The 25,406-nt window shown below is 40.6% G+C and overlaps 1 protein-coding gene and 1 non-coding gene across 14 annotated transcripts in view; both read left to right on the forward strand.

The window, feature by feature from the left end:
* The window catches only part of UBE3D (ubiquitin protein ligase E3D), an 83,983-nt gene that overhangs the window by 23,196 nt on the left and 35,381 nt on the right, over positions 1–25,406 (forward strand). For 10 of the 13 annotated variants that reach the window (XM_035322470.1, XM_035322467.1, XM_035322472.1 and 7 more), the window contains one exon: positions 24,817–24,955. The exons of 1 other annotated variant lie outside the window; for it this stretch is intronic. In XM_035322470.1, coding sequence (XP_035178361.1) covers positions 24,817–24,955 — 139 coding nt within the window. Of the gene's footprint in view, positions 1–3,809; positions 4,032–4,380; positions 5,397–24,816; positions 24,956–25,406 lie in introns of those variants that run through there. 2 more of the 13 variants (XM_035322464.1, XM_035322474.1) reach the window with 2 other exon arrangements.
* TRNAM-CAU lies at positions 12,609–12,680 on the forward strand. The gene has a single exon. It is a non-coding gene; the product is annotated as a tRNA-Met (tRNA).

Genomic DNA, 25,406 nt, shown 5'->3' on the forward strand with positions numbered 1-25,406 from the left:
TATTGGTGCCTGCCACTCTCCTCTCAGCAAGGCTCCTTTTCTCCACCTACAAATCTGCTGTGCAGACAGGAGAGGTCTTCCTTTCAAGTAACAGGTTCTCGGCAAATAACATGTTATACAAACAACCTTGACTGCTGGGAGTGATAATGTTAAATACTGCTGAAGTGTGAGTGGTGTAAAAATGCATGAAGAAAATTGAAAATAAGGTCACATAGCAATTTGACTATAAGTTGATCTCAGAAAATATTTGGGAAGGTATGGTTAGAGGAAATCATACTTCTCCCTTCACAGTAGTGTGCTAGGCAAAGCTTTGTTTGTCAAAAAATACTGATAGCTTTTTATTTCTCATATGCATCTAGAGTCTCTCTCAGTGGTTTGCAGCTTTTGCAGAAGCCTTCTCCTAGGTAAGAATTTGCTGCTTATCATTTGAGATAATGAAAGCTGAAAAGCAACTTCCAGAAATTTTGTGTTTTTTATTAGTCGTAGAGGGATAGATTAAGCTAGAAAAAAAAATGAGTTTGTGGCTCAAAACATGATTTTTTTTGGAGTTTCAGTGCTTTTATTGGAGTTCTATGATTACATCAGAGTCTGTGTACAGTGGGAGGTTTATGAAGCTCAGTTACTGATGGATTGCAGAATGTCAAGTTGTCCCAAGAACAGCTTTCACTCTGTATATGATTCTACAGTAATTCACCTCTCATAAAAGTATCAAGCTGTCCTAAAATTGTCTGAAATTTCTTTAATGCTATAGTATATCACCGATTCTTGTACGTCTGCAGTAGAATGCCTTTTCCTAGTATTCCAGTATCTCTTGCATGTAGAAAATACAGAGGGAGCACACAGACTGAGAGTTGACTGACTGAGTGGCCAATTTCCCACTGTTCTGTGGTTTCCTTACAGTGAGTTTTGTAGTTTAAGAAGCTTGTTGTGCTCTCTCTGGAATGATTAAATGAGTGGGTGTGACTGTAAATGGACTGTAAAGGATCTGTTTTATTTTGGATTTTTTTTCCCCTGTCCCTTCATGGATTCTTTTGTGGTATTGAGAGAACTGACACCACAGACGGGCAGGTTTGCCCTCAAAGATCTGACTGGAGCAGACAGGCAAAGCTTTTTGAAAGGCACAGTCTGATGCCAGTCAAGGGATTTGGGGCAGGCAGGAAAGAAAAATACTCTTCTGAGTTTGAGAGAGACATGGGGAAGCCTGCTAAACATCAGGTGCTTTTTTAAAAAAAAATCTAGAGATTGCTCTTGAGAAGAACGTTCTTCAGCACTCCAGAAAACCTCTAGAAAAAAGATGTATGCAACTTTTTAGGTATAGCTTTCAGGAGAAACATCCAGACTCTTGTTTGCTGAAGCTAGACCTGCCATGTACAACATCCTTTTATGGTTGTTACTGAAGAAATTCATTCTTGATTCTAAACACGGGTATATCTTTCCAGCTCTCTGGAGCTGTCATATTTTTGGTATCTAATCTTTCCAATTATAAATAGTCTTAGAAGTACTAACTGAATTAGAGAAAAAATGTTGGAATGAAACCTTTGTCTACCAAAGGAGGTCTCTTGGATTGTTGCTCAAATTTTGCTCATGGTATCATTCCAGCTGGGCTTGTTGCATAAGGTGCCTTTTTGCTCAGCTTTTGAAATTCAGCGCCAAAGTCAAAGGAGGTAGGGCTCTGACTTTAAAAATAATAATAAAAGATTTGCAATCCTTATTCAGCTATTTTTTTTCCTTGTGTAGCATAAAAAATACTTATGTGTCTACTTGTCTTGAAAGGTACTGCTGTTACATAGTGATTAGAAGTGTTAAATCCTATATACACAGTAACTGGTAATGTACAACTAAGAACTTGAATGCAACTACAATTGCTGATTGACTTCTTGGGTTCTAATTTTTTAGAGAGAAAGATAGATATGGTGTCAAGATTTCCTATCACACTTAATATGCTTTTGAAATCAGGATTTGTCATTCTGTAATATGATAAAGCAAAAATACAATTTGGTCTTAAATATCATCTTCCTTATTATTCTTCATATTTATTAGTGAAACACTGATTAGTAAAGCACAGCTTTAGTGGTTCCCATGCCTCTGTTGTTCGTGTTACAGGTGCTTAGATCTTCTGGTAATATCAGAATTTGCTTGAGAGAAATAATGAATTAGATTGGAAAAAAATGTGAATTAAAAGCAGCAAGACTGTCTAAAACTAATTTAAAATTTATAGTCTGAAACAGTCAGGTAGTTAATTCAGCTTTTATAGGAACATAAGAATATAAGAAATTCTGTGCTGGGCCAAATCAGTGCCCATCTAGCCCAATATCCTCTCACTGAGATCAAGAGGTGTTATTTACAGGAGCACATGAGCTGTCTTTCACTACTCAATTATGTAGTTGTTTCATTAAGGATGTTACGAGGATACAGTCCTGCCTATTTCCTCTAGTACCTGCTTGAGCATCTTTTGACCATTTTCTGTGTAAACGCTTTTTGACCTTACTGATGCTGTCTGCCTCCACAGTCTTTTAAAAAAGTAAGTTCCTGAAGTTCAATACAGGTGTGAAATATTATTTCAATCTCTGATCTACTACAGTTTTAAGTTAGTTGCCTCTAGATGTAGTATTTGGTGAAAAAAATTCTGCATTCATACTGGCAAAACAGACATGGAGAACCTAAATTTTATCCTGGTACTACATGATGCAGTGTTCTTGATAATTGTATTTAGATTTACTGACCAGTTTGCTGGAGGGTCAGCAATGCCATATCTATGCAAGCCCTACTATAAGGCATGTATCTCTCTGTTACACTGCTTTATTGAAAGCTGGATAGCCTAAATGTCATAGTGATGATACAGTGAGGATACTGTTACGATTGTAGGTTGAACTATAGCAACTTTTCACTTAGGTGCTTAAAATTTGCTGCTGATAGACTTCTAAAGACTGTTGGGTTTACTTGGAAACTGTAAATACTCAACTCCTGTGATGCCTTTTAAATGACAGGATCTATTCGAGCAGGAAGGAATCCTATAATTAGCAAAGAGTGGGGGGAAAAAAGCAACGTACAAAAGTCTTTTGGGCAGATTGCTGACAAGAACTGCTTAAACCTCAATACTTGGTTTTCTAGAGCCTTGAGCTGTTTTAAATTAATTAGCATTTGTTGACTCTATTGTATTTCTCCATGACAGGCAGTGTAAACTAACAATACTTAGATTAATGAAATGATTTAGGCTGCTAATTTTACTTGCAATACTTTGTATATCAGTAAGGCACAAGCAAATTGGGAGCATATGACTCGAGACCATGGCAGGCTAATTTGTGAAGTTGTTGAGGATATTTCTGTTTGTTTGCTGAATGTCTGTGTGCTAACAATAGGATATTGCTGCCGGATGCTTATTTTGAATGCTGTAGCATCAAGGATAAACAGAGCAAGCAATTCTCATGCTGGGTCTTCTGAATACTGTCCTTAAGCTATAAATGAAATAATTTGCCTGACTAATAGGCATAGTAATTGATGCCTTTGTGGATATGAATGTGAGGGGCAGAACCGGAGGAGATCTGGCTGGAAAGGTGGAAGGTATTGTTCCAGGGAATAAAACTGAAGCAAAATTTTAGATTTTCAGACAAATACATTGTTGAATTTCAGTCAAGTAATTGCTGAAGGCAGGACTGTTAGATCTACCCAAAAGTCAGCCGTTGGATAGATTGTGCCCGTTTCCCCTCTGTGTGTGGTTAAAAGAGTATTACGTTTGGTCTACATTCTTCCCAGCATGTATGCACTACCAGAATACTTGTTAAGCCTTCACATTTTTCTTTACCTCACAGTGATCCGAATAGATTTTATGGAGTCATCTGTACTCCTGGAGACAGCAGTACAGCAATCACTGGAGTGCTCCTGTGGATCCTGATTTTGCTGGTTTTCCTGGGGAAAGCAAAATTGTGCAGTGTGTCGTTGAAGACGGCTCTTCTGGGAATGACTGTGGGCATTTGTCTGACCTGGATGCCCCTACCTCCAATGCTCCAGCCTGGGCTTTTAAGCTCCTACTGGTCAGTTCAGTTGGTATTGATCGAGGCTACGGTAGCAGAGTTGGTTAGAAGTTTTTTTTAACCTAAGCACATTTTTTTCTTTTCTTGGTAGAATTTGATTTTTCTGACCCCCCCCCCACAATTGTTTTATGTCAATATGGAAGTGTTGACGAGGTGTGTCAGGCATTGTAGTTGCACTTCCTTAAGCACTTTTTTTCCTTTCCCAACTGTCCTGTTCCTTACAAAGCAATAAGGCTCAGCAATATATTGTATTTCCTCCTCTTTGTCCAAAGTTGATATTTTGTGATAGAAACAATTGCATAGAAAACTGCTGAAATGTTTCTATGTATTTTAAACTTTTTTTTTCCAGATGTTGAACTTCCTCCAGAAGTTGGGGAATATTTTGTAGAATATTTTTTGGAGAAAAATAAAAAAAATCCAGTCATTTTGACCAGCTGGAATTAGTGCTGGTAATGTAAAGAAATGTCTTCTGAAAACGAGACTTAAACATTGCTCTAAGAAGAGCCTTCAGATGTTTAATTCAGTGCACTTTGCATTTAATACCATTAACAAATGAGCTTTACTGGTTGTAGCCATACCTAAAAATCTGTCCTTTGAGACTTCCTGTTTCCAACTATTTGCATATTATTTCTGCAAACTGATGTTGAGCTGTTGTATTTCAAACAGAAGGGGCTGCATGTCATTAATATTATTGAGGCCTCTACGTTTTGAAGAATTTTGTGATGATTAAGAAAAGCAAATTCTTGTTTGAGTTGAGGGGTTGTTTTATTGGAGATGCTATTTTGTTCTTTCTGAAACTGCTGAATCTCTCACTGGCTTCTGTAAAAGGAAATCAGTTACTGAGAAGCTGTTTTTGCCCCCCAAAGTAGAAATTTTGCAGACACTTTTAGCACCTCTGCAGCTTTTCTTTACACGTAAGGCCTTTCTATGTAACACAATTATCCTGGTGGCTTTCTTGTATCACCAATTATTTATGATGCAAGTCTTTACTCAGCAAATTGCTGAAAAAAATGTAGCAATGGGAACCAGATAACCGTAAATGTTCATTGATTGCCTTCAGAAGAAATTGAAGAGATCATACTGTTATGGTTGATTATGAAGATGTTAAACTGGAGATTGGAAGGTTTCTAATATCAGAGCAGTGAGGTTCCTGCAAAACCTTTCAGTAGTAATAACATTGCCAAGAAACATAAATGCTTTTAAGATGCAGCATGGTGAGAAGATGGGGAGAGGCTCTTTGACTGGGAGAAACTCTTCACCAGAGTGTGTGGTGATAGGACAAGAGATATTGGTTTCAAACTAAAAGAGCAGAGATTTAGATTAGATCTTAGGAAGAAATTCTTCACTTGGGGTGGTATGAGGCCCTGGCACAGGTTGTCCAGAGAAGCTGTGGATGCTCCATCCCTGGAGGTGTTCAGAGCCAGGCTGGATGGGGATTTGCGCAACCTATTTTGGTGGGAGGTGTCCCTGCCCATGCAAGGAGGCTAGAACTGTATGATCTTAAAGGCCCCTTCCAACCCAAACCATAATCTTAACGGGAATGGAAATCTTAATGGCGCAGGAACGGTCTGTCCCCACGTGCCCAAAGACGAGCTGGCGGGGAAGAAGACCAGCCTGGCTGAACAGAGAATTGTGGCTCGAGGTTAGAAGAAAAAAGAGGGTTTATAATCTTTGGAAAAGTGGGCAGGCCACTAGGGAGGACTATAAGGATATTGTGAGGCTGTGCAGGGACAAAACTAGAAAAGCCAAAGGTCATCTGGAGCTCAATCTGGCTACTGCCGTTAAAGATAACAAAAAATGTTTTTATAAATACATCAACATGAAAAGGAGGACTAAGGAGAATCTTCATCCTTTACTGGATGCGGGGGGAAACTTAGTTACAAGAGACGAGGAAAAGGTGGAGGTGCTTAATGCCTTCTTCGCCTCAGGCTTTAACGGCAATTCCGGTTGTTCTCTGGATACCCAGTACCCCGAACTGGTGGAAGGGGATGGGGAGAGAGATGTGGCCCTCACTATCCATGAAGAACTGGTTGGTGACCTGCTACGGCACTTGGATGTGCACAAGTCGATGGGGCCGGATGGGATCCACCCAAGGGTCCTGAGAGAACTGGCAGAGGTGCTGGCCAAGCCGCTTACCATCATTTATCAACAGTCCTGGCTATCGGGGGAGGTCCCAGTTGACTGGTGGCTAGCAAATGTGACGCCCATCTACAAGAAGGGCCGGAGGACTGACCCAGGAAACTACAGGCCTGTCAGTTTGACCTCAGTGCCAGGGAAGCTCATGGAGCAGATTATCTCGAGAGTCATCACACAGCACTTGCAGGGCAAGCAGGCGATCAGGCCCAGTCAGCATGGGTTTATGAAGGGCAGGTCCTGCTTGACGAACCTGATCTCCTTCTATGACAAAGTGACGCGCTGGGTGGATGAGGGAAAGGCTGTGGATGTGGTCTACCTTGACTTCAGCAAGGCTTTTGACACCGTTTCCCACAGCATTCTCCTCAAGAAACTGGCTGCTCTTGGCTTGGACTGGCGCACGCTTCGTTGGGTTAGAAACTGGCTGGATAGCCGGGCCCAAAGAGTCGTGGTAAATGGAGTCAAATCCAGTTGGAGGCCGGTTACTAGTGGCATTCCCCAGGGCTCGGTGCTGGGGCCGGTCCTCTTCAATATCTTCATTGATGATCTGGATGAGGGCATTGAGTAAGTTTGCAGATGACACCAAGTTAGGTGCGTGTGTCGATCTGCTCGAGTGTAGGAAGGCTCTGCAGGAGGATCTGGATAGGCTGGACCGATGGGCTGAGGTCAACTGCATGAAGTTCAACAAGGCCAAGGCCAAGTGCCGGATCCTGCACCTGGGGCGCAATAACCCCAAGCAGAGCTACAGGCTGGGAGATGAGTGGTTGGAGAGCTGCCAGGCAGAGAAGGACCTGGGAGTGATGGTTGATAGTCGGCTGAATATGAGCCAGCAATGTGCTCGGGTGGCCAAGAAGGCCAACAGCATCCTGGCCTGTATAAGAAACAGTGTGGCCAGCAGGGCCAGGGAGGTGATCGTCCCCCTGTACTCGGCTCTGGTGAGGCCGCACCTTGAGTACTGTGTTCAGTTTTGGGCCCCTCGCTACAAGAAGGACATGGAGGTGCTTGAGCGAGTCCAGAGAAGGGCTACGAAGCTGGTGAAGGGCCTGGAGAGCAAGTCTTATGAGGAGCGGCTGAGGGAGCTGGGCTTGTTCAGCCTGGAGAAAAGGAGGCTCAGGGGTGACCTTATCGCTCTCTACAGGTACCTGAAGGGAGGCTGTAGCGAGGTGGTGGTTGGTCTATTCTCCCACATGCCTGGTGACAGGACGAGGGGGAATGGGCTAAAGTTGCGCCAGGGGAGTTTTAGGTTGGATGTTAGGAAGAACTTCTTTACCGAAAGGGTTGTTAGACACTGGAACGGGCTGCCCAGAGAAGTGGTGGAGTCACCATCCCTGGAGGTCTTTAGAAGACGTTTCGATGTAGAGCTTAGGGATATGGTTTAGTGGGGACTGTTAGTGTTAGGTCAGAGGTTGGACTTGATGATCTTGAGATCTCTTCCAACCTAGAAAATTCTGTGATTCTGTGATAATTCTATGACTAAATGGCAAAAAGGAATGGTTTGACACAGTTTCTTTTCTTGCAGGGAAATAAATGAGCTTTCTGGCTGGGAGACGTCTCCTAGTTCAGTGCACCGGCTGTGTCACAGACCTACCAAAAGACTTCCCAGTTCAACTGTGCTGTATGTTGTTTGCTCTCTCTTCAGGGTGAAAAGTTAGCATATGTGTTGAGAGCCACACTAGTACCACAGTCTTGATTTGGCTCTTGGTCAACAAGATCATAATTATCAAGTATGGTGTTTTTTCTTTACCTCTGATGTGTTCTTCTATGTCTGAAGCCCATTCTAGTTAACTTTATTTGCAAAGGATTTACAGTAGTTTATCTGCAGCTGCCTTTATTTCTGCTGTTGCATCTTCTCTTGAATGAACTAATCTACTCAAGGCTTCTATTTTCACTGTACTGGTGGCTGTGAATCAGTCTTTACCACCTTCTTTAGTTCCTTCCATCAATTCTGCATTTTCTCTGTAACATCAGCTCCCATTTCAGCACTGACTTAATCATGGAATCACAGAATGGTTTGGGTTGGACGGGACATTAAAGCCCATACATTTCAACCCCCAGCCATGGGCAGGGACACCTCCCACCAGACCAGGTTGCCCAAAGCCCCATCCAGCCTGGCCTTGAACACCTCCAGGGACGGGGCATCCACAGCTTCTCTGGGCAGCCTGTGCCAGGGCCTCACCACCCTCTGAGTAAGGAATTTCTTCTAAAACGTTGACTTGACTAATTAAAATTGAACCATAAATTAAATTTTGACTTAACCTAGACTTTGTCTTCCATTTAAATCCCCTCTGTTTTTCTTTTTTACTTCCAGTGTTACTCTTGCTCATGTCCAGGACCCAGCTACTGTGCTGTACGCCTTCCTTTTCTATTCCTCATGTTTCTAAGCTGAGACTAGATTTATTTGTTCATAATCCACAAAATTTTAAGAAAGCTCACAAAAATAAAGAGCCAAAATCATCTGTTTTCACTTATCTGGCTGTGTCAAGGTATGTGTGTGTGCTGTCTGTAGCTCCAACAGTGGTATCTGAAGGGCAGCTGATGGCTTGTGTGATTCCTTCAGTGCTTTGTGCCTGCAGCAGGACTCCATGAACAACCATGTAAGTGCTGCAAAGGGCTCCATGAACTTAAATAAGCATTATACAGACACTGATAAATTTCTGCCATAATGCAAGGCAAAAGCTTCTGACTAGTTGAAAGGGAAAACCTGGGAATGAGCTCGGGGAGGAAGTTTAAAAATTAGGGACAGTTTTGTGAAGCATTGGAGGTTATTTATGGAGGAGTACTTCCAGAGGAAAGTTGACTGTTGTGTGAAGACACGTTGGCTGAGGACAGGGAAAAGGGGCTAGTGGAAAGTTGTGCTCTCTAGATTTGCAGTTAGTTTTAAAGACCATTTTTAGGAAAGGAAGTTGTGTGCTTTAATGCTGGTTTAATATATTTGTTTAGTATTTAATTGTTATTTAAATTTGACCTGTAGCTACACCTGATATTTTAATGCCAGTGTTGTGCCCTACCCTGCATAGAGCAGGCATCTGTACAAATTTTGCTACAATCACATCAGTGAATAAGGAAAATGATAAAAGTAAACTGTTCCAGGGAAATTATAGTTTGAGTCATAAGGGGGAAGTATGGCATAAGTGAAATATTACCTTCAGCAATTAAGCTTTTGTTTGGCAATGGCGTGGATTGAATGAGTGGAAGCAATACATTGTGCTGTTTGTGAATTCTCAGGATCAACTGATTCTGTGATTTGTGATGTTCCTTACTTGGCTGCAGGTTATTGTAATTATGTTGTGAAATACTGAATTTGCTTCTCTTACGAAGTCAGTACAGCAGAAAAAAATGAATAACTTTAAAGCAGCAAACTGTGAGCTTTTCGTGAACAGTGAGTACAACTTTTATTTGTACAGCAAGATAACTTCTCCCTTTGGATTCAGGTATAATGTTCTGGAGTGTCTGGTATTTGTATATACTTCAATATGGAATATAAGCAGCACTGTGGAAATGATTTAGTTTTACCCGAAGGTTTAAAAATCAGAGGCCAGAAAACATTTTTATCTTTATATTGTTCTGAAAATCCATTTCAGCTTCAGAAATGGCCTCCTGCTTGGTATAATAGGTCTTAAAAAGGGTATTAAGGTTTATGGAGCATATGCAAATCTTCGTGTGGCACAGTTAGTATGAATAACCTGCATGAGAATATTAAGTAAAGAGCTTTAATGCCGTGCCTGTGCAACTCAGGGTTTTAGGTACAGAGCAAGAACAATGCTATTCTATCACTGATTATACAGAGCGTTGCTCATTCAGTTTGATTTTATTTCACCTTTGTTTTTTTTTTAAATAACTTCTTTGCCACTTGCCTGGTTGATAATTCTCAGTAAGTGTTATTCTTTGTTGCTAGTCTCGAGCCCTGAACACACCCCTGAAATCAGTGCCATTGGGGCAGGGCATTGAAGAATCCATCTGTGCTACTAGGGGCTGGTGTTAAGGTTCCTGGTTGATCCGACAGTGAGGGTAAGGAGGGGGAGCAGGAGCAGGAGGCAGGCAGTGGGAGAATACTTGCATATAACGTGAATACAGTTCACATCTTTTGCCTGGAAGATTGAACAGAGGCAGCTGTCTTGGTAAGTGACAGATCAGCCATGAGCTCTGCGGGTCATTGGCCATATTTTGTACGTAGTGCCCGATGGCACGCTCCCTTGGTTTATGGCTAGAGTCTTTACTGATGGCTGTGGTGTCACTACCAGGAACGTGTCACAGCAAGGGGATACCGTATTGCTCACGGGTTTGCTGCCAGCCCGGGGTTCACACCACATTGCTGCTCCTCTCCCTCACTGACTCGATGAGGAACTTCGACTGTCCCACTTAAGCCAAGCCTGTTTTTCAGTCACGGTCTTGGGTTGGCTGCTGAGGTTACCGTACCAGCTGCTCACCCGGCCTTTGCAGCACAGATGCCTGAGCCACCTGACAGTCAAGTCCTCAACTGCTGCAGTTCAGAGCATATGGCTGAAAGTAAATTGTTGCCAGTTTTGGGTTGCTTAAAGATGCTGCACAGTGAACCATGTCAATTTAGGAAATGAGTGATGAGCGGTTCAGACATCCAGGCAGGGTGACCAGCTGGGGACCGTCTCCATCAGCTCTCCTATCCCCGCTCATCAGTCAGGTCACTGGTCACCTAAAACTGAGTGACACAGATACCTCCTGGTGCACACAATGCACAGAACCAACAAGTTACCAGCTTTACAGCACTTAAACTTTGGTTCTGCATGGTTTCTAAAATCAGTAAGTTTTTAAGCAATTAATCATTACTTAATAAACCTGTGCTGATTTATCATAATTGCATGTATAAATCCATTTCTAATGGTGACACGCATGCATTTCAACAGTCCCTTCCCTAAGGCCACATTAGTCAGCATGAGCTCAGACTGATACATAGACTTTTTTTTCCCCAAACTCATAAGGAAGTGTAAAAATTTTATGATGTTGCCTTAACAAGGCCCACTGGGATTTGGGATTATTTATCTAAGGCCTTATTAAAAACAAAAACTTTTCTATGGTCAGCCATGCAAAGCAAAGGTTCTTTTCAGACAGTCCAGTGCACTTTAAAAATGATGAGAATTTGATAAAGGTAGAGCTGAAATCACAGACAGAAGTATGAACTTACTTTCTTCTGTGTCCTTTTACCCCAAAGCCAAAGTTACCATTAACCATCAGTATAAACAGAAAAGTGCAGTGACAGCACTTCTTGAATCTTAAGGCCACTTCTCTATACTGGGAACCAGCAGTGGGAAACCTTTATCATTGTTAGAAGGCATCTATTTGTGACACTGAGGAAGAAACCAGAAGGTGAAAAAGATCTGCCTTATTCCCTAACAAGAGGATTAATTCTCTGTACAATTAATGTGATTTCCTAACCTTACTCTTCAGCAATCAAATCTCTACTCTTTGTCTGTGAGTTAGTTTTCACTCATGTATACCTCTGTTGGGACTGCAGTTTAGCATCCCTACTGCCTTCTTCTAGGAAGCTATAGAAGAAGAATTAAAAGGAATGTATTTCATGAGATACTCTATGTTCAACTCCCTCTTGTTTTCTTTCTGTAATTAGAAAATGATAGAATTCCTAAGGGCTTGGAAATGACAAGTCTGATGTAAAATTAGACTGTTGAATTAAATTTAAAAAGAAGAATGAACCTAGTATTTATGAAAAAGATTTTACAAGAGGACATAGTGTGGCTGGTAAAAAGTTACATTACACGCTTCTGAATCAGCAGTTTCTTTATTTTTTAATTTATTTCGTGAAATCTGAGAAATCTGTGTGTTGAGAAATTTTGCATGCCAAATATAAACATTATGTCAAGAAATTAGTCATTCCTCCTTTTTTCAGAGTTATACACTGACAAATGCCCACACGATTTCATTCTGTCTTCCCTTGGGTACATTTCTGCAGTTTTTGTTCTCAGTGTTTGCTTTTTGCATTAAGCTTTGATTCTGAGTTCCTATGACCAAACCTGTAAGACTGCTTCTCTGAGCTGAGAGTTAATATGTGACTTCCGTTCATTCAGAGGCACTACTGAAGCGTCAGACACGACGTTGTTGTGATGTCATGCTGCAGGCATGTCCAGATCCTTTTCATGAATCTTTCAAGGGTGAGCTGTCTGGAATTACTTTGCATTTACTGTGGGGTAAGCACGTTCATGCCAGCAGTTGCTGTGCAGTAGGTGTTCCAGCAGCCTTTGTTTTCCTCCAGCCCTGCTGTGCGCTTCTGCCCTTCAGGATGTCAGCTATTTGAGAAGGCTTACTTCTGTTTGCCCAGTTTAGAGCCATGCCCCTTATTTTCTGCATGCCCTAAATAAATATCAGATTTTTTTAAAAAGTCTGGATCCTCAGGGCTGGAGTATTCTGTTTGGTGCGTGCTGGCTTTCTAGGTCAGTGCTGCTGCTTGCAGTCAGGAGCAGAGTGGCGCAGCGGAAGCGTGCTGGGCCCATAACCCAGAGGTCGATGGATCGAAACCATCCTCTGCTAGCAGCATTTTCTTCCCCTCTGCTCAGCCCTGCTCAGGCCACAGCTGGAGCCCCGTGTCCAGTGCTGGGCTCCCCACTACCAGAGGGACACGGAGCTCCTGGAGAGAGTCCAGAGGAGGGCTATGAAGATGATGAGAGGCCTGGAGCACCTGTTGGAGGAGGACAGGCTGAGAGACCGGGGCCTGTTTAGCCTGGGAAAGAGAATGCTGAGGGGAGACCTCACCGAAGTGTATAATATCTGAGGGGAGGGCATTGAGAGGATATAACCAGTTGTTTGTGCCCAGCGGTAGGACGAGAGGCAGTGGGCACAAACTGAAGCACAGCAGGTTCTGGCTGAATATGAGGGGGCACTTCTGTACTGTGAGGGTGACAGAGCACTGGGACAGGCTGCCCAGAGAGGCTGTGCAGTCTCCTTCTCTGGAGATATTTAAACCCCACCTGGATGCCATCCTGCACAACGTGCTGTAGGTGATCCTGCTCGGCAGGTGGGTTGGGCTAGATGATCTTCAGAGGTCCCTTCCAACTGCAGCCATTTTGTGATTGTGTGATGCTCCATGTAAGTAACACGGCACCAGGCTTTGAGCAGTAGATCCGTAGCACACTGATCTGTGTCATCTGCATCCTTCCCCAGCACAATAGACTACAATTATGCAATACATTAGGTAAATAACAAGCCATCTGTCCTAATTTAGAGTAAGGTATATCCCAGGAAGGTATCAATAAATGCTAAAGATAAAGAAGAGTATTTCAAGGGATAGACAAAGTTAGTCCTTCATTCTGTGCTGTAGGCATATCTTTGACTTCAACCAAGAAAAAAACTGCACTCTACAGTCATTGTAGAACTGTTGCTAATTTAAGATGGTGATGACCATCAGCAGTGCCATCCTCTAGTATGATGCATTGTTCATCAGCAGTGATCTGGCTACAGCAATCTGTATTTTTATCATTTCCAGCAAAATTATTTGAATTCTCTCCACCTGGGATGCAGTAAGACATTCTAAATCTGCAGCTTAAAGCCTTAACAGCCATTAAAATGAAGCAGCTCTTTCTAAATCATTGGCCAGGCAGTTTTGACGAGAGTAATTTACTTCTTCTGGTGGGAGCACATTGCTTTGCTGCAGTTACATTGTACGTTGGAGCTATGCCAACAATTCTTCATGGTATGGATCTTCAAGAGCAGTCAGTCACAACAGACTTTAGCCAACACCCAGCAAGAGCTAAGCTCCTGTGCTTTCTTGGTTTTGTACAAGAACTCCTTAATTAAGCAAAGCTGCTTCTTTGAAGAGCAGTGAGTTCTGCTTTTGCACCCAGCTAAGCAAAAATGACGTAAAGAATGTTAAAAAGCAGTTTAAGGGAAATATATTGTGAATACGTTGAATTGCTTTCCATGTTTTCTTACTATTTATATTGTATTTATAGGATATAAAGCTATTAAAGAGTGTCCAAAGGAGGGCTACAAGATGATGAAGGATCTAGATGGCAAGAGATATGAGGAGCAGCTGAGGTCCCTTGGTTTGCTCAGCCCAGAGCAGAGCAGGCTGAGGGGAGGCCTCATGGCGGCCTGCAACTCCCTCACGAGGGGAGCGGAGGGGCAGGCGCTGAGCTCTGCTCTCTGGGGACAGCGACAGGACCCGAGGGAACGGCATGGAGCTGGGACAGGGGAGGGTCAGGCTGGGGGTTAGGGAAAGGTTCTGCACCCAGAGGGTGGTCAGGCACTGGGACAGGCTGCCCAGGGCACCGAGCCTGCTTTAGTTTCAAGAAGCATTTGGACAATGCTTTCAGGCATCTGGTCTGATTTTTGGGTGGTCCTGTGTGGGGTGAGGGGTTGGACTTTTGATGGTCCTTTGGGTCCCTTCCAGCTTGAAATTATTCTAGTCTATGTACATTTGAGCATCACAAGCCCAGCAGGAGCTTTGTTTTCTCTGTGAGCTTGTATTCCTTACAGTCAGATGCTCTGACAAAAATCATAACTAATGAATTTTTTTTTTGCAGCTTGCTGTTTTTACAGCTTAAACTTCTGCCACAAAGTCTTGATCTTGCAGATAAATGAAGAAAGAATTTCCCTTCCCATATGCAGCTACTGTTATGGGGTGGCTCTACGGATCTAGATGCTGCTGCTATGCCTTTCATAGACTGTGGTTTTGCTGGTAGGACATGTCATGGGAAGTACCTAGCTGGCTTGGGATTTTATCTCCAAGGTCAGTTCCCTCTAATTAAATTTTCTCTTCATTCTATGATCAGCCTATTTTTGCTTACCTGGTACTGAAACTAAATAAAGATGATAATGTCATAGATGTACTCACTGACCATCTGTGCATGGTATGAGTACTGTCATGAATTTTAGGTTTAGTATATTTGCAAATGTTCATGGTCCCACTCATCTAGGTGAACACAAGTCTGCCTTATGCATTGGTGCTTGATTTAGCTTTTCAGACACTTGTTTTAGATACTTTAGATAAGGTTGCAGGCTAGGCGAACACCTGCTAATCCTTCCCTGTGATGCTTAAGCTTTATTTCAGCGTTTCTTGCAGATGAAGTTCTGTTTTGTGTTCTGCAGATACTGTACAATTAGTGCTGTTTTGCAGTGGAATGAAAGTATTTTATGGCTGATAGGTTTTACAACTGAAAAGTAATGCTTTGGAAATTACATAGCAGCCAGCTGGAGGAGGCAAGGCAATGTAAAAAAGCAGTTGGTGCACACCCAAAAACCTTTAGTCTGGAGAAGTATGTTGAGCATTACTTGGAAATTACATGCTCCAAGGCAAAGTTACTCCTGGACAGGATTAAATCTCAAGATTTATTGCCATGAAAAGAGTTGCATTGTGTGGAGATAGGTTTCTGTGCTTTGAAGGAACAATCTACTTGTAAACAACCATATCTGTGTTGGCACAATGTGCTAATGCTGTTCTTCTGTTTTCATCCTTTTCCACTTTGAGGAAAAAAAAAATCTGGGCTAAACACAGGACTTATTTGTACTAATAACATTTTTCAATAACTGCACCAAAACCATTGTAGTGACATTTAAGTAAAGAGTGGACAGCTGAGTCTAATAAAAATGTTGGTTGATGTAAACAAAAAGAGAATTTGACCTGTATGTTGCAAATTGAGGTAGGCAGATTTTTCTTTTCTCTCTGACTTTCCTTAATTAATTTAAAATAATAAAAACATGTTGAGAAGTAGTAAAATAATTTAAAATACATAAATAAACTGAATGTGGTTAAGATTCATATGCAGTTGTCTAACGCAAACAAGACCATTTAATCCCTGTCTTTCAATGTACTTTTTAGCCTGGGGTCCTTAATCTATGCTACATATTGGAGTTATAAATGGGAAAACTGCAAGTGTAATATGTTTTAAATCACAGAAGCATTCATTCGATCAAATGGCATAATTTTACTTAAAAGGCCCTTTGAAATGTTACAAGAACATTTGATACTTCTTATGTCAGCTGTTTTGAAAGATATTATGGCAACGGGCAGATGGTACTCTGGTGAGGTTAAATTTAAATTTGCATTACAAGTCTTTCTTATTAGTATTAAATAACTTGTCTCTGTCAAACGGTAACACACGGGAAGTTGAAAGAGGGCTTAATGTTTTGTAGGATAAGAAGATTAAAACCTGTTTTTGTAGTGGGTACCTAGCTAACTTCTTTTGAAGCACACGCCAGAAGTACATAGTTGCTTAATTTAAAGTACGCATTGCACAGAAAAAAAGAATTGTAATAATGGTTGTATGTGTATGTGTGTGTAATATATACTTTATATTACTTTATGTTCATTTATATACAATTACATAATTATATGCAACTAATGTATGTGTAGTTGCATAGTATGTGATGTAAATATCAATATTTGCAAATACAGTTTCAAAGTTAAATAAACCTTCATCCTGTCTGTATAGAGATGCATTGGAAAAAAGTTAAGGTTCACAATTTAGAGATGGAGCTAGAATACTTCTAGGCTCCTGTAATCCATTGCACTAAATATAAAAAAGCAACCCCTCATATGGGTTCCTGGATTTCTTCTGTATGTCCTCTTACTCCCTTTGATAAGTTCTACTCTTGCTTATCTCCTTGTAAGGACACCAGTGGGTTAAATCTTCATTCTTGCTTTCATTGTCTCTTCAGAGAGATTTAATACCTGTTAATTTGGAATACCATACAACTGGTTATCCTAGGGAAGGGTTGCTCAAAAAATCACTTGAACACTCCCAGCTATTGAACATGAATAATAAACCAAGTTAGTACAAGACTGCAGATGTTTGTCTGAGGAGGAAAACAGTGTCTTGATTCTGTAAAGAATTTTTTTTTCCAAAGGATTTTGGTGTAGGCTGCTGTAGGCAGTGTGAAAGCACTGCACTTCTTACTGTTCCATATTATTTAAATTTTGGCAAGAGTTTAGAAGCTAATGAGCATGCATTGATTTTTATGTCATTTTTAGATCATTGCAAGGATAATTATAAGTATAAATAACTTAGCCTCCTGGTATATTAAGTATATAGACACATCATCAACTGTAATTTAGAATTGTTTTTAGATTAAATCATTTTTACAAATAGTTATTTAGTTTTGCAAGTTTGTCCTTTGGTTCAATAAAGTCATCTGTCATTTATATCAGTGCTGCAGCTTGTGGAAAGGACAATTGTAACAAAATTCAATGAACCCTGAGAGTTAGCGCTGAGCCTTTGTCAGCTTTTATATTAGATTCTTCAGCATGGCTTGGATTCAGCAAAACACTGAAGCCATGGCTAACTTAAAATAATCTCCTTCAAGTGTTTCACAGCATTTGGAGCCTTTAAATGCAAAGCACATTTACTCAGATTGTAAATAAACAAGTGAAATTAACCCGCTGCCTTGGCAATAACATTGAATAGTTCTCTGACAATGGGCTTTTTTATTTTCCAGTTTTAATCTCTGTAGACTACCCTAAGTTAATGTATTAATGGAAGTAGTTTGGTAAATCAAAGATGGTGATGGGGAAGCTCTGGAAAGGAAAAAAAGGGCTCGCCTGTTCCCCTTCAAAAGCAGAATGTTTTATCTGTTGCTGAGATAGTTGCATTTTAAAGTTAATGTCATGCATGGTGGGGGATGATTACCACTGATAAATGGCTTTACCATTAATGGAAGAAGCAGAAACTCAATTTCTTTTGAAAAAAAAAAAAAATGCAGTCTAGTAAGAGTTGTTGTCCAGTTTTTCAAAATCTGATAAGACTCCCAATATTTTTTTCATGATTTCTCTTACATCACTGATATACTGTGAATATGCTTTTTTGTGTGTTTTGTTGTTGTTGTTGTTTGTTTTGTTTGTTTGTTTTTGTTTTTGTTTTTTGTGAAGACACAGGACATTATGGGTGGGTTCCATGACCTGCTGAGTGATTGGGTTTGTTTGCTAGTACTTAGAATCAAGGAATTATAAAAGCTAGTACTTAGAGTCAAGGAATTCTAAAAATAAAATGTAATTTTTTTTTGGTGCCTTAAACCTTGCTTTTAGGGACACTGTTTTCCCATCTTACTCTGTCATACATAAACATGGTAGCAACTCATTGGGATCAATTCCTTAATGACCATTGGAGAAATACCTGATGAATTAAATGTATGTATCTGAAAACATTGTGATCAATTACTTCTGCTGGAGAAGTAATTGTTTTACCTTTAGTCTTATATGTAGTCTTATCTGAATACTTGTTTTCAGTTTTTGCTTATCTCATGTTTTCAGAATTAGTTGAATTAGGTGATCACAACCAGTCACCATAGGCTTAAAAAAAGGCAGGTTCCGCTTGACTAACCTGATCTCCTTCTATGACAAGGTGATGTGCTTAGTGGATGAGGGAAAGGCTGTGGATGTTGTCCCTCTAGACTTCAGTAAAGCTTTTGACACCATTTCACACAGTATTCTCTGAAGAAAGTGGATGTTCATGGCTTGGATGGGTGTACGCTTCTGTGGGTTAAAAATTGTCTGGGCGGCCAGGCCCAAAGAGTTGTGGTGAATTGAGTTAAATTCAGTTGGAGGCTGGTCATAAGTTATGTCCCCTAGGGCTCAGAACTGGGACCAGTTCTCTTTAACATCTTTATCAGTGATCTGGATGAGGGGATTGAGTGCACCTTCACTAAGTTCATAGATGACACCAAGTTGGGCATGAGTGTTGATCTGCTTGAGGGCAGGAAGGCTCTGCAGAGCGATCTGGATAGGCAGGACTGATGGGCCAAGGCCAGCTGTATGAGGTTCAACAAGGCCAAGTGCCGGGTCATGCACTTGGGGCACAACAACCCCATGCAACACTACAGACTGAGGGAAGAGTGGCTGGAAAGCTGCCTGGCAGAAAGAGACCTGGGGGTGCTGGTCAACATCTGACTGAATAGGAGCCACCAGCATGCTCAGGTGACCGAAAAGGCTAACAGCATCCTGGCTTGTATCAGAAATACTGTGGCCAGCAGGACCAGGGAGGCGATTGTCCCCCTGTACTCTGTTGTGGTGAGGCCACACATCGAGTCGTGTGTTCAGTTTTGGGCCCCTCACTATAAGAAGGACATCGAGGCCTTGGAACGTATCCAGAGAAGAGCAACGAAGTTGGTGAAGGGTATAGAGAACATGTTGCATTAGGAGCAGCTGAGGGAGCACAGCAACCTCAAGGAGGAAGGTTGTAGTGGAGTAAGAGGCAGCCTCTTCTCCCAAGCAAGAAGTGAAACAAGAAGGACAAGAGGAAATGGCCTCAAGTTGCACCAGGGGAGGTTTAGGTTGGATGTTAGGAAAAATTTCTTCACTGAAATGGTTGTGAAGTACTGGAACAGGCTGTCCAGTGTAGTGGTTGAGTCACCATCCCTGGAGGTATTAAAAAGATGTGTAGATGTGGTGCTTAGGGACGTGGTTTAGTGGTAGACTTGGCAGTGCTAGGTTAACGGTTGGACTTGATGATGTCAGAGGCCTTTTCCAACTTGAATGATTCAATTAATTTCAGAAAAGATTTTCTGATATTTTTTAAAGAAAAGCAAATTTCCCTGGATTTCCCATTATTATTACCTAAAAAGCTTTGAAAACAGCACTTCACTTTTTAAAAATGTCTTGCTCATATTGCTGTAGGAATTTTACTTTCCTGGCTGTATTTCTTTGACTGGTTATGGAACATGACAATGACATCATGCTCTACATTTTTCCTTCACACATCCTGTTCCTTAGAGAAACTACTGAAAAAAACAACGGGGGGGGGGGGGGGGGGGGATAGTCTCGGCTTCTCATCTTTTTAGCACATCACACATAGCTATGTTATATCAGCATCTAGCGTAGTAGCCAAATATGTTGCCCCTTGAATAGAATTTTATTCTGTTCACTCTCTGTACTGCTTTCAGTTCTGAAACTTACGCTTGAAGCATATTAAACAGCTTGATTAGCATTCATCACGTGGTTCTTTCTCAAAAGGAAAGTTATATGAAGGTCTTGTTTTATATGTTTTAATCTTATGTCTATTTGTTGTGTTTCCATGGCCAAGAGTATATTTTGTAGTTGAAACAGAAAGGGTGAGTTTGGGGTCTCATTTTCATCTGTAGGGGGCTGCATTTTAAGTTTGGATTAACACCAGGAAGAGCTCTGATTTTTGCCCTTATGGGACAGTGTCATTACCACCAACCCTTCTTCCTGCCTCCAAACAAGATTTTCCTTTCCAGTTGCCCTGTACCCACAAAACTGAGTGGGTAAGTAAAGCTGAGGTAAAAGTACTAAGTCTCTCGATCTGGCTCACTCATTAGGGAGTATAGCAGGCTGAGAAGAATGTGTTTACTTGTAGCAGTTGGTTTTGCTAGATGGAAATGCCATACTGAGTTTCTGCTAATATTGTCCTAAATAAACATCACTTGTTTGTCTGGTGTATATGCTGATGAGGTCCATCAGTAGCTTTTCTCTATGAGGTAACTAATACGGATTTCTCGCCACTATTCAGACACTGATTTTCAGAAGAACTTGAAACATGCTAAAACCTAATATATTTGAGATCTTTATTAAGAAAAATTGGTTAAAGTATGCCAAGGGGCTTAAAAGTTCTCAGAAAGGGGGTGATAAAGAAATAAATGGGAAAGATGGAGCGACAGACATGATGCTTAGAATAGTTAGAGTTAGTGAGATCACTGGCAGGAAAAACTGAATGATGATGACTTACAGAGGTGGATTTAACGTCCTGTGGAAAACAAACAAACAAACAAACAAAAAACAGTCAGACATGTTCTTTTCTTAACTCAGAGCAGGCTCCTAGTTTAAACCATTTTATCAAGTATGTTTTACTACATCTTTTTGTTTTAAAGCCTGGTTTCTGAAGCTGACTCACATCTCCTTCAAACACTGCAAAGGTTTATAGTGGGTGAGGTTTTATCTGTCACAAAGTCAGAGGTACGTAGTCTTGTGTCCTGTGATGATTCAGGGAATCTGTGAAGAGTTTATTAATTTTTGTTCGATACTGAGAGTCATAATTTTTATTGTCAAACTGGAAAGCCCAGAATCTCAAGGCTTTTTTTCAATATAGAAAAAACAAATGTTTGCAGAAAGATGAATTGTACAAAACACGAGTCACTGTGCATAACTTATTTTTCTTTTTAACCTCACCTTCTTTCCAGCTAATCTGTTGTTTTACCTCCTCTTTATTCCTTTCAGACAGCATAATGAGCTCTGTTCTCTGGGACTTGTTCTGGCTCTTGTTTTCGTTCCCAAAAGATGCAGGCTGGGCCCAGCCTACTTTCTCTCAGGAGCAGCTTAGAAGCAAGAATTCATAGCTGAGTGAACGTATTAGGAATCAAGGGAGGAGAGCACATGCATGCGAAGTCCCTTGTGTATCCAAAGTTACCATGTGCACTTCTGAATCCTGCTGATTTCTTTTTTTTGTCTTTTCTTAGCCCTCCCCAAAACTCCCTCTGGCAATTTGCCCTATCTTAATGTCAAATTGAATTACTCTTTCTTTAAAAATTAGGATAGCGAAGCACAGTTTTGTTTACATGGCTAAGGAACTCTCAACCAGTTCAAACTGTTGGCGTTTGGGCTTGGTCTGGGAGGAAGCACTGAGTTGTCCTCTATGGGTACTCGCTCTCCTGAGGATCACTATCAACTGATCTGGCTCATTCAGTAAATAGAAAACATACACTTTCCAATACTGGAAGAGAGACAATCCTCTTTCTGCAGGTTCTGTGAGACTAAGCTTAAAAAATAGGGCTTTTGTTTTTGTTGTAACCAGACATTTTTCTCCTTCCTCTACAGTGAAGATTATAGAAAAATATTCTCCTGAGTCTCAGGGGTAAAGAAGAACAAAGAGACATGGTCTAACAAAGCACAAACTTCCCACAAGCACTTGTGTTAGATGCTGCAAAAGGACAAGTCATAAAGACTAATTCCTTACATGAGTGTTCCTGGAGCTGTAAGTGCTAGGACACACATGGTTTGTTTGTAATAAGGGAACACACTGGAATTGTTTCAGGAAATGCTCATAACTGAGCTATTAATAAACGAGAATTATAATATAATTGGGTTAGATGTTTTTATGGAAACAGTCCCTCCCCCATGTAAAGCAACAGCCAAAAAAATGCCCTAATGCAATGTCAGTGCTGTAAGAGTTGGGCTTTAATATGAGGAGGCAGCTCCTAAAAAATCCTCAAGTCATGAAGTAAAAATAGAGTCGGGATACCGAATTAAGTTGTAATGCCCTGAGTTGTGCCTGGAGTTTCCAAAGAAAGGTTTCTTTGCAGAGGGACACTGCTCTGTGGAAATGCCTTCCCAAGCCCCAGAACCTTACTGCATCACCTCCAGTCTTCAAACTCTCTTACTGTGCGTTTGAAGGGGCCTGCACACTGCTTTGACTTACTGATTTGTGAAAAATCGAAAGCCCCAATTTTGCTAGCTTTACCTCAGTTTACCTGTATCACCAGTCAAAAATGTAGAACAGAGACGCGGTACGGAACATAATAAAGGTTAGTTTCTAATTACGCATGGAAATGAAGTTACAAAAAGATAGTGAAATATGAAACTCAATTCTAGATTACAATTATGACGACTCCTTGGTTGCTGGCAGCTCAGTGCCTGTGATCTAGAGCTGGATGTTCTCCCCTGGCACATCCCCACAATCTCTGGACCAGTCAGGGCTTCGCTTCTTGCAGGCTATTTTTAAAGAGTTCTGCTTCCTTTTAATATAGATAAAGTATCCAGAGGCTTAGCTGAAGGTTTTGTACCTTTCAATTATGAAAATACTCCAGGGTGTCTTCTGAGCTGCTCACCTTCGTGTCCTAGCAGACAGTTTTTGTGCGGTAGCTTTAAACTGCTTTTCCAGATCTGTCTGGCACAGTTACAGTGCCTGAAGTAATTTCCAGCCACACTCTACATATTATGAAGGCTGTTGCTGTGCGGCTGGTTTTGACCTCAGTTCTTTGGTGTGGTGTCAACCATGTGGGGAGACCTTATGTGAGGTACCGCTGTTTGAAATGCCAGAGGGTGCCAGGCCAGACACCGTTCTTTCTTCTCCTTCCCTGTATGGTTTAGATCTCCTCATGTCAAAGTGACCTGTTCACTCAGGCTTTGGGCTGAGAAAGACATAGTACATCTGGTAATTTAGAAGTGATGTAATTCTCTTTTATTGTGAACTAAAAACAAACAGAAGAGTGCAAGAACACAATCCTTTTTTTTTTTTTTTTTTTTTTTTTTTTTATGGAGATGAAGGCCCCTCTGACCTTGTGTGCACTGTGGGTTTTGCTTCTGTGTCTTGAAGCAGAAGTGGATTATTACATACCCATAGGTAAGCAAAGGAGGAGGAGAAAATGCAAAGGTTAGGAAAGGAAAACAAAAATCTGTTAAAATTCAAGAGGCCAGTTTCTTACCTCCTTACAAATTCAGGTAAGAAAATAAAAATGCACATCTTTCTTCAAAGAGTCAGTATAAATTAAGCTAAGTAGAACATGTAGAAGAGCTAATGGTGGCACTGGGAAGAGTTAATGGTGGAAGCATATGCATAAAAAGTGCATATGTAAGTCTACATCTAAGAAGCAGGACTTTATAGACAAGGTTTGTTAGACTTGGGGGAATGAGTATCATCTAGAAAGATACAGACATTGTGAATACTTGCTTAGTTTTCACTTGCGGTGAATCTTGCAGTAATGCCTACTCTTTTATATGCTTATAAAAATTCAGCTATTTCTAGATAAGACATTAAAACAAGCAGATGAGTTCAAGAGCAAAAGATTAGTCAATTTGAACAATTTGTCTGCAGAAGAATTTAAAAGGAAGAATTTAAAATGGAGGAATTTAAAAATGAAAGCTGATGCCAAAGTTGTATATTGAAATCTTGAAGTCTTGGACATGGAAAGGTAGCAAACATTGTCTTCCAAAATGTAATACTTCCAAATCTGTTGGAATAATTGGCATCTGACTCAGTCTGGAGTATATGGTACTAGCTGGTCAGATAAAATTAGTAAATAATTGGATCACTAATCAATCTGACAGTTTGTGCAAACTTGTTTCTTCTTTAATGCACATTAGGATGTAGAATATTCTTGTGTTTTGATTTAATCTTGTTGAACTGATCTTGTTCTTCAGCATGTGGTAGCAGGAACAGTTTATAGAAACATGCTTTCAGAATGTTTTTATAGGGTGTGATTAGCTCTAAAAAACTTAATCCTTGTAACACATCTAAAGCAGAAAGCTATATATAAGGAACTGGGTGTGCTTAGTGTTAGTAAGATTACAATGAGAGTATCATAAATATCAATTTTTGAAATCATGTCTGTACCTCCTGTGTTTTCAGAAGTGAAAGGACAGAAAGTGGAGGCATTATTTTCCAGCTAGAATGCTTTATGTGTAAAAACACCATATGACGGGAATTTGCTAGTGGCAGTTAACATTTGGTTCAGAAATATTCAACTTGGAGTAAGAAATGTGTGTGAATTGTTCTAGTGTATGCTAAGTTTTCCTTTCGAGTTATGTATCTTTCTGTAACATTGGCAGTAGGTATAAAGGGCTCTAAATGCACCTGGCATTTCTGGCAGAAACGCTTACAAGGAGAGGAGTGACAAGTGAGGAGAATCTTTTATCACAATATTATGGCACATTCTAGTACTCATTTGAAATACTTGGTTTTCAGGTATATTTTATATATATAAATATATTTATTTTAATTTACAGCCTTGCTGATGCATGGGAAAATGATTTTGGAGTTCATCCCTTAAAGTTCCCATCAGAAACCTGTCTGGAATTGTTGCTGATACTGGGACTGAGTACCACCTCTCTGCCCCCTTCACTTCAGTGCATGAACTCTTTTCAGGTAAGGAGCAGCTGCTATTTCAGTATAATGGTGTTATTTCTAGGAAATAGAGAGATCCCTGGGGCCCATAAGCCCTTTTAAACTAAATGTTTATCTTCTGGTGTTGCATACTCTTCATTAAATTATATATAGCAAAGGAGAATTTATTTTCATCCTCAGTTTTTTCCAGTAGTATTGAACATAGACCAGGGCAAGCAATGCCATTGTGTTTTTAAACAGTGAATCACTGTTTAAATTTAGTGTTTAAAGTAAGAACATAAAATTTTAAAATTTAGTCTGGAGTAACTAGAATATTCAGTAATTTCAATAAATCTGTTGAAATGCATCATTATATAAAGTCTTCTTGTCTTAAAAAAAAAAAAAAAAAGTAATATATACGCATAAGTCCTCAGCTAGAAATAAAGATTGACAGTGGTGAAAGCCGGTTGGAGCAATAGGACAAAATATGCAA

Source organism: Oxyura jamaicensis, chromosome 3 (genome assembly GCF_011077185.1).
Source record: "Oxyura jamaicensis isolate SHBP4307 breed ruddy duck chromosome 3, BPBGC_Ojam_1.0, whole genome shotgun sequence".
In the NCBI taxonomy this organism is placed as follows: Eukaryota; Metazoa; Chordata; class Aves; order Anseriformes; family Anatidae; genus Oxyura; species Oxyura jamaicensis.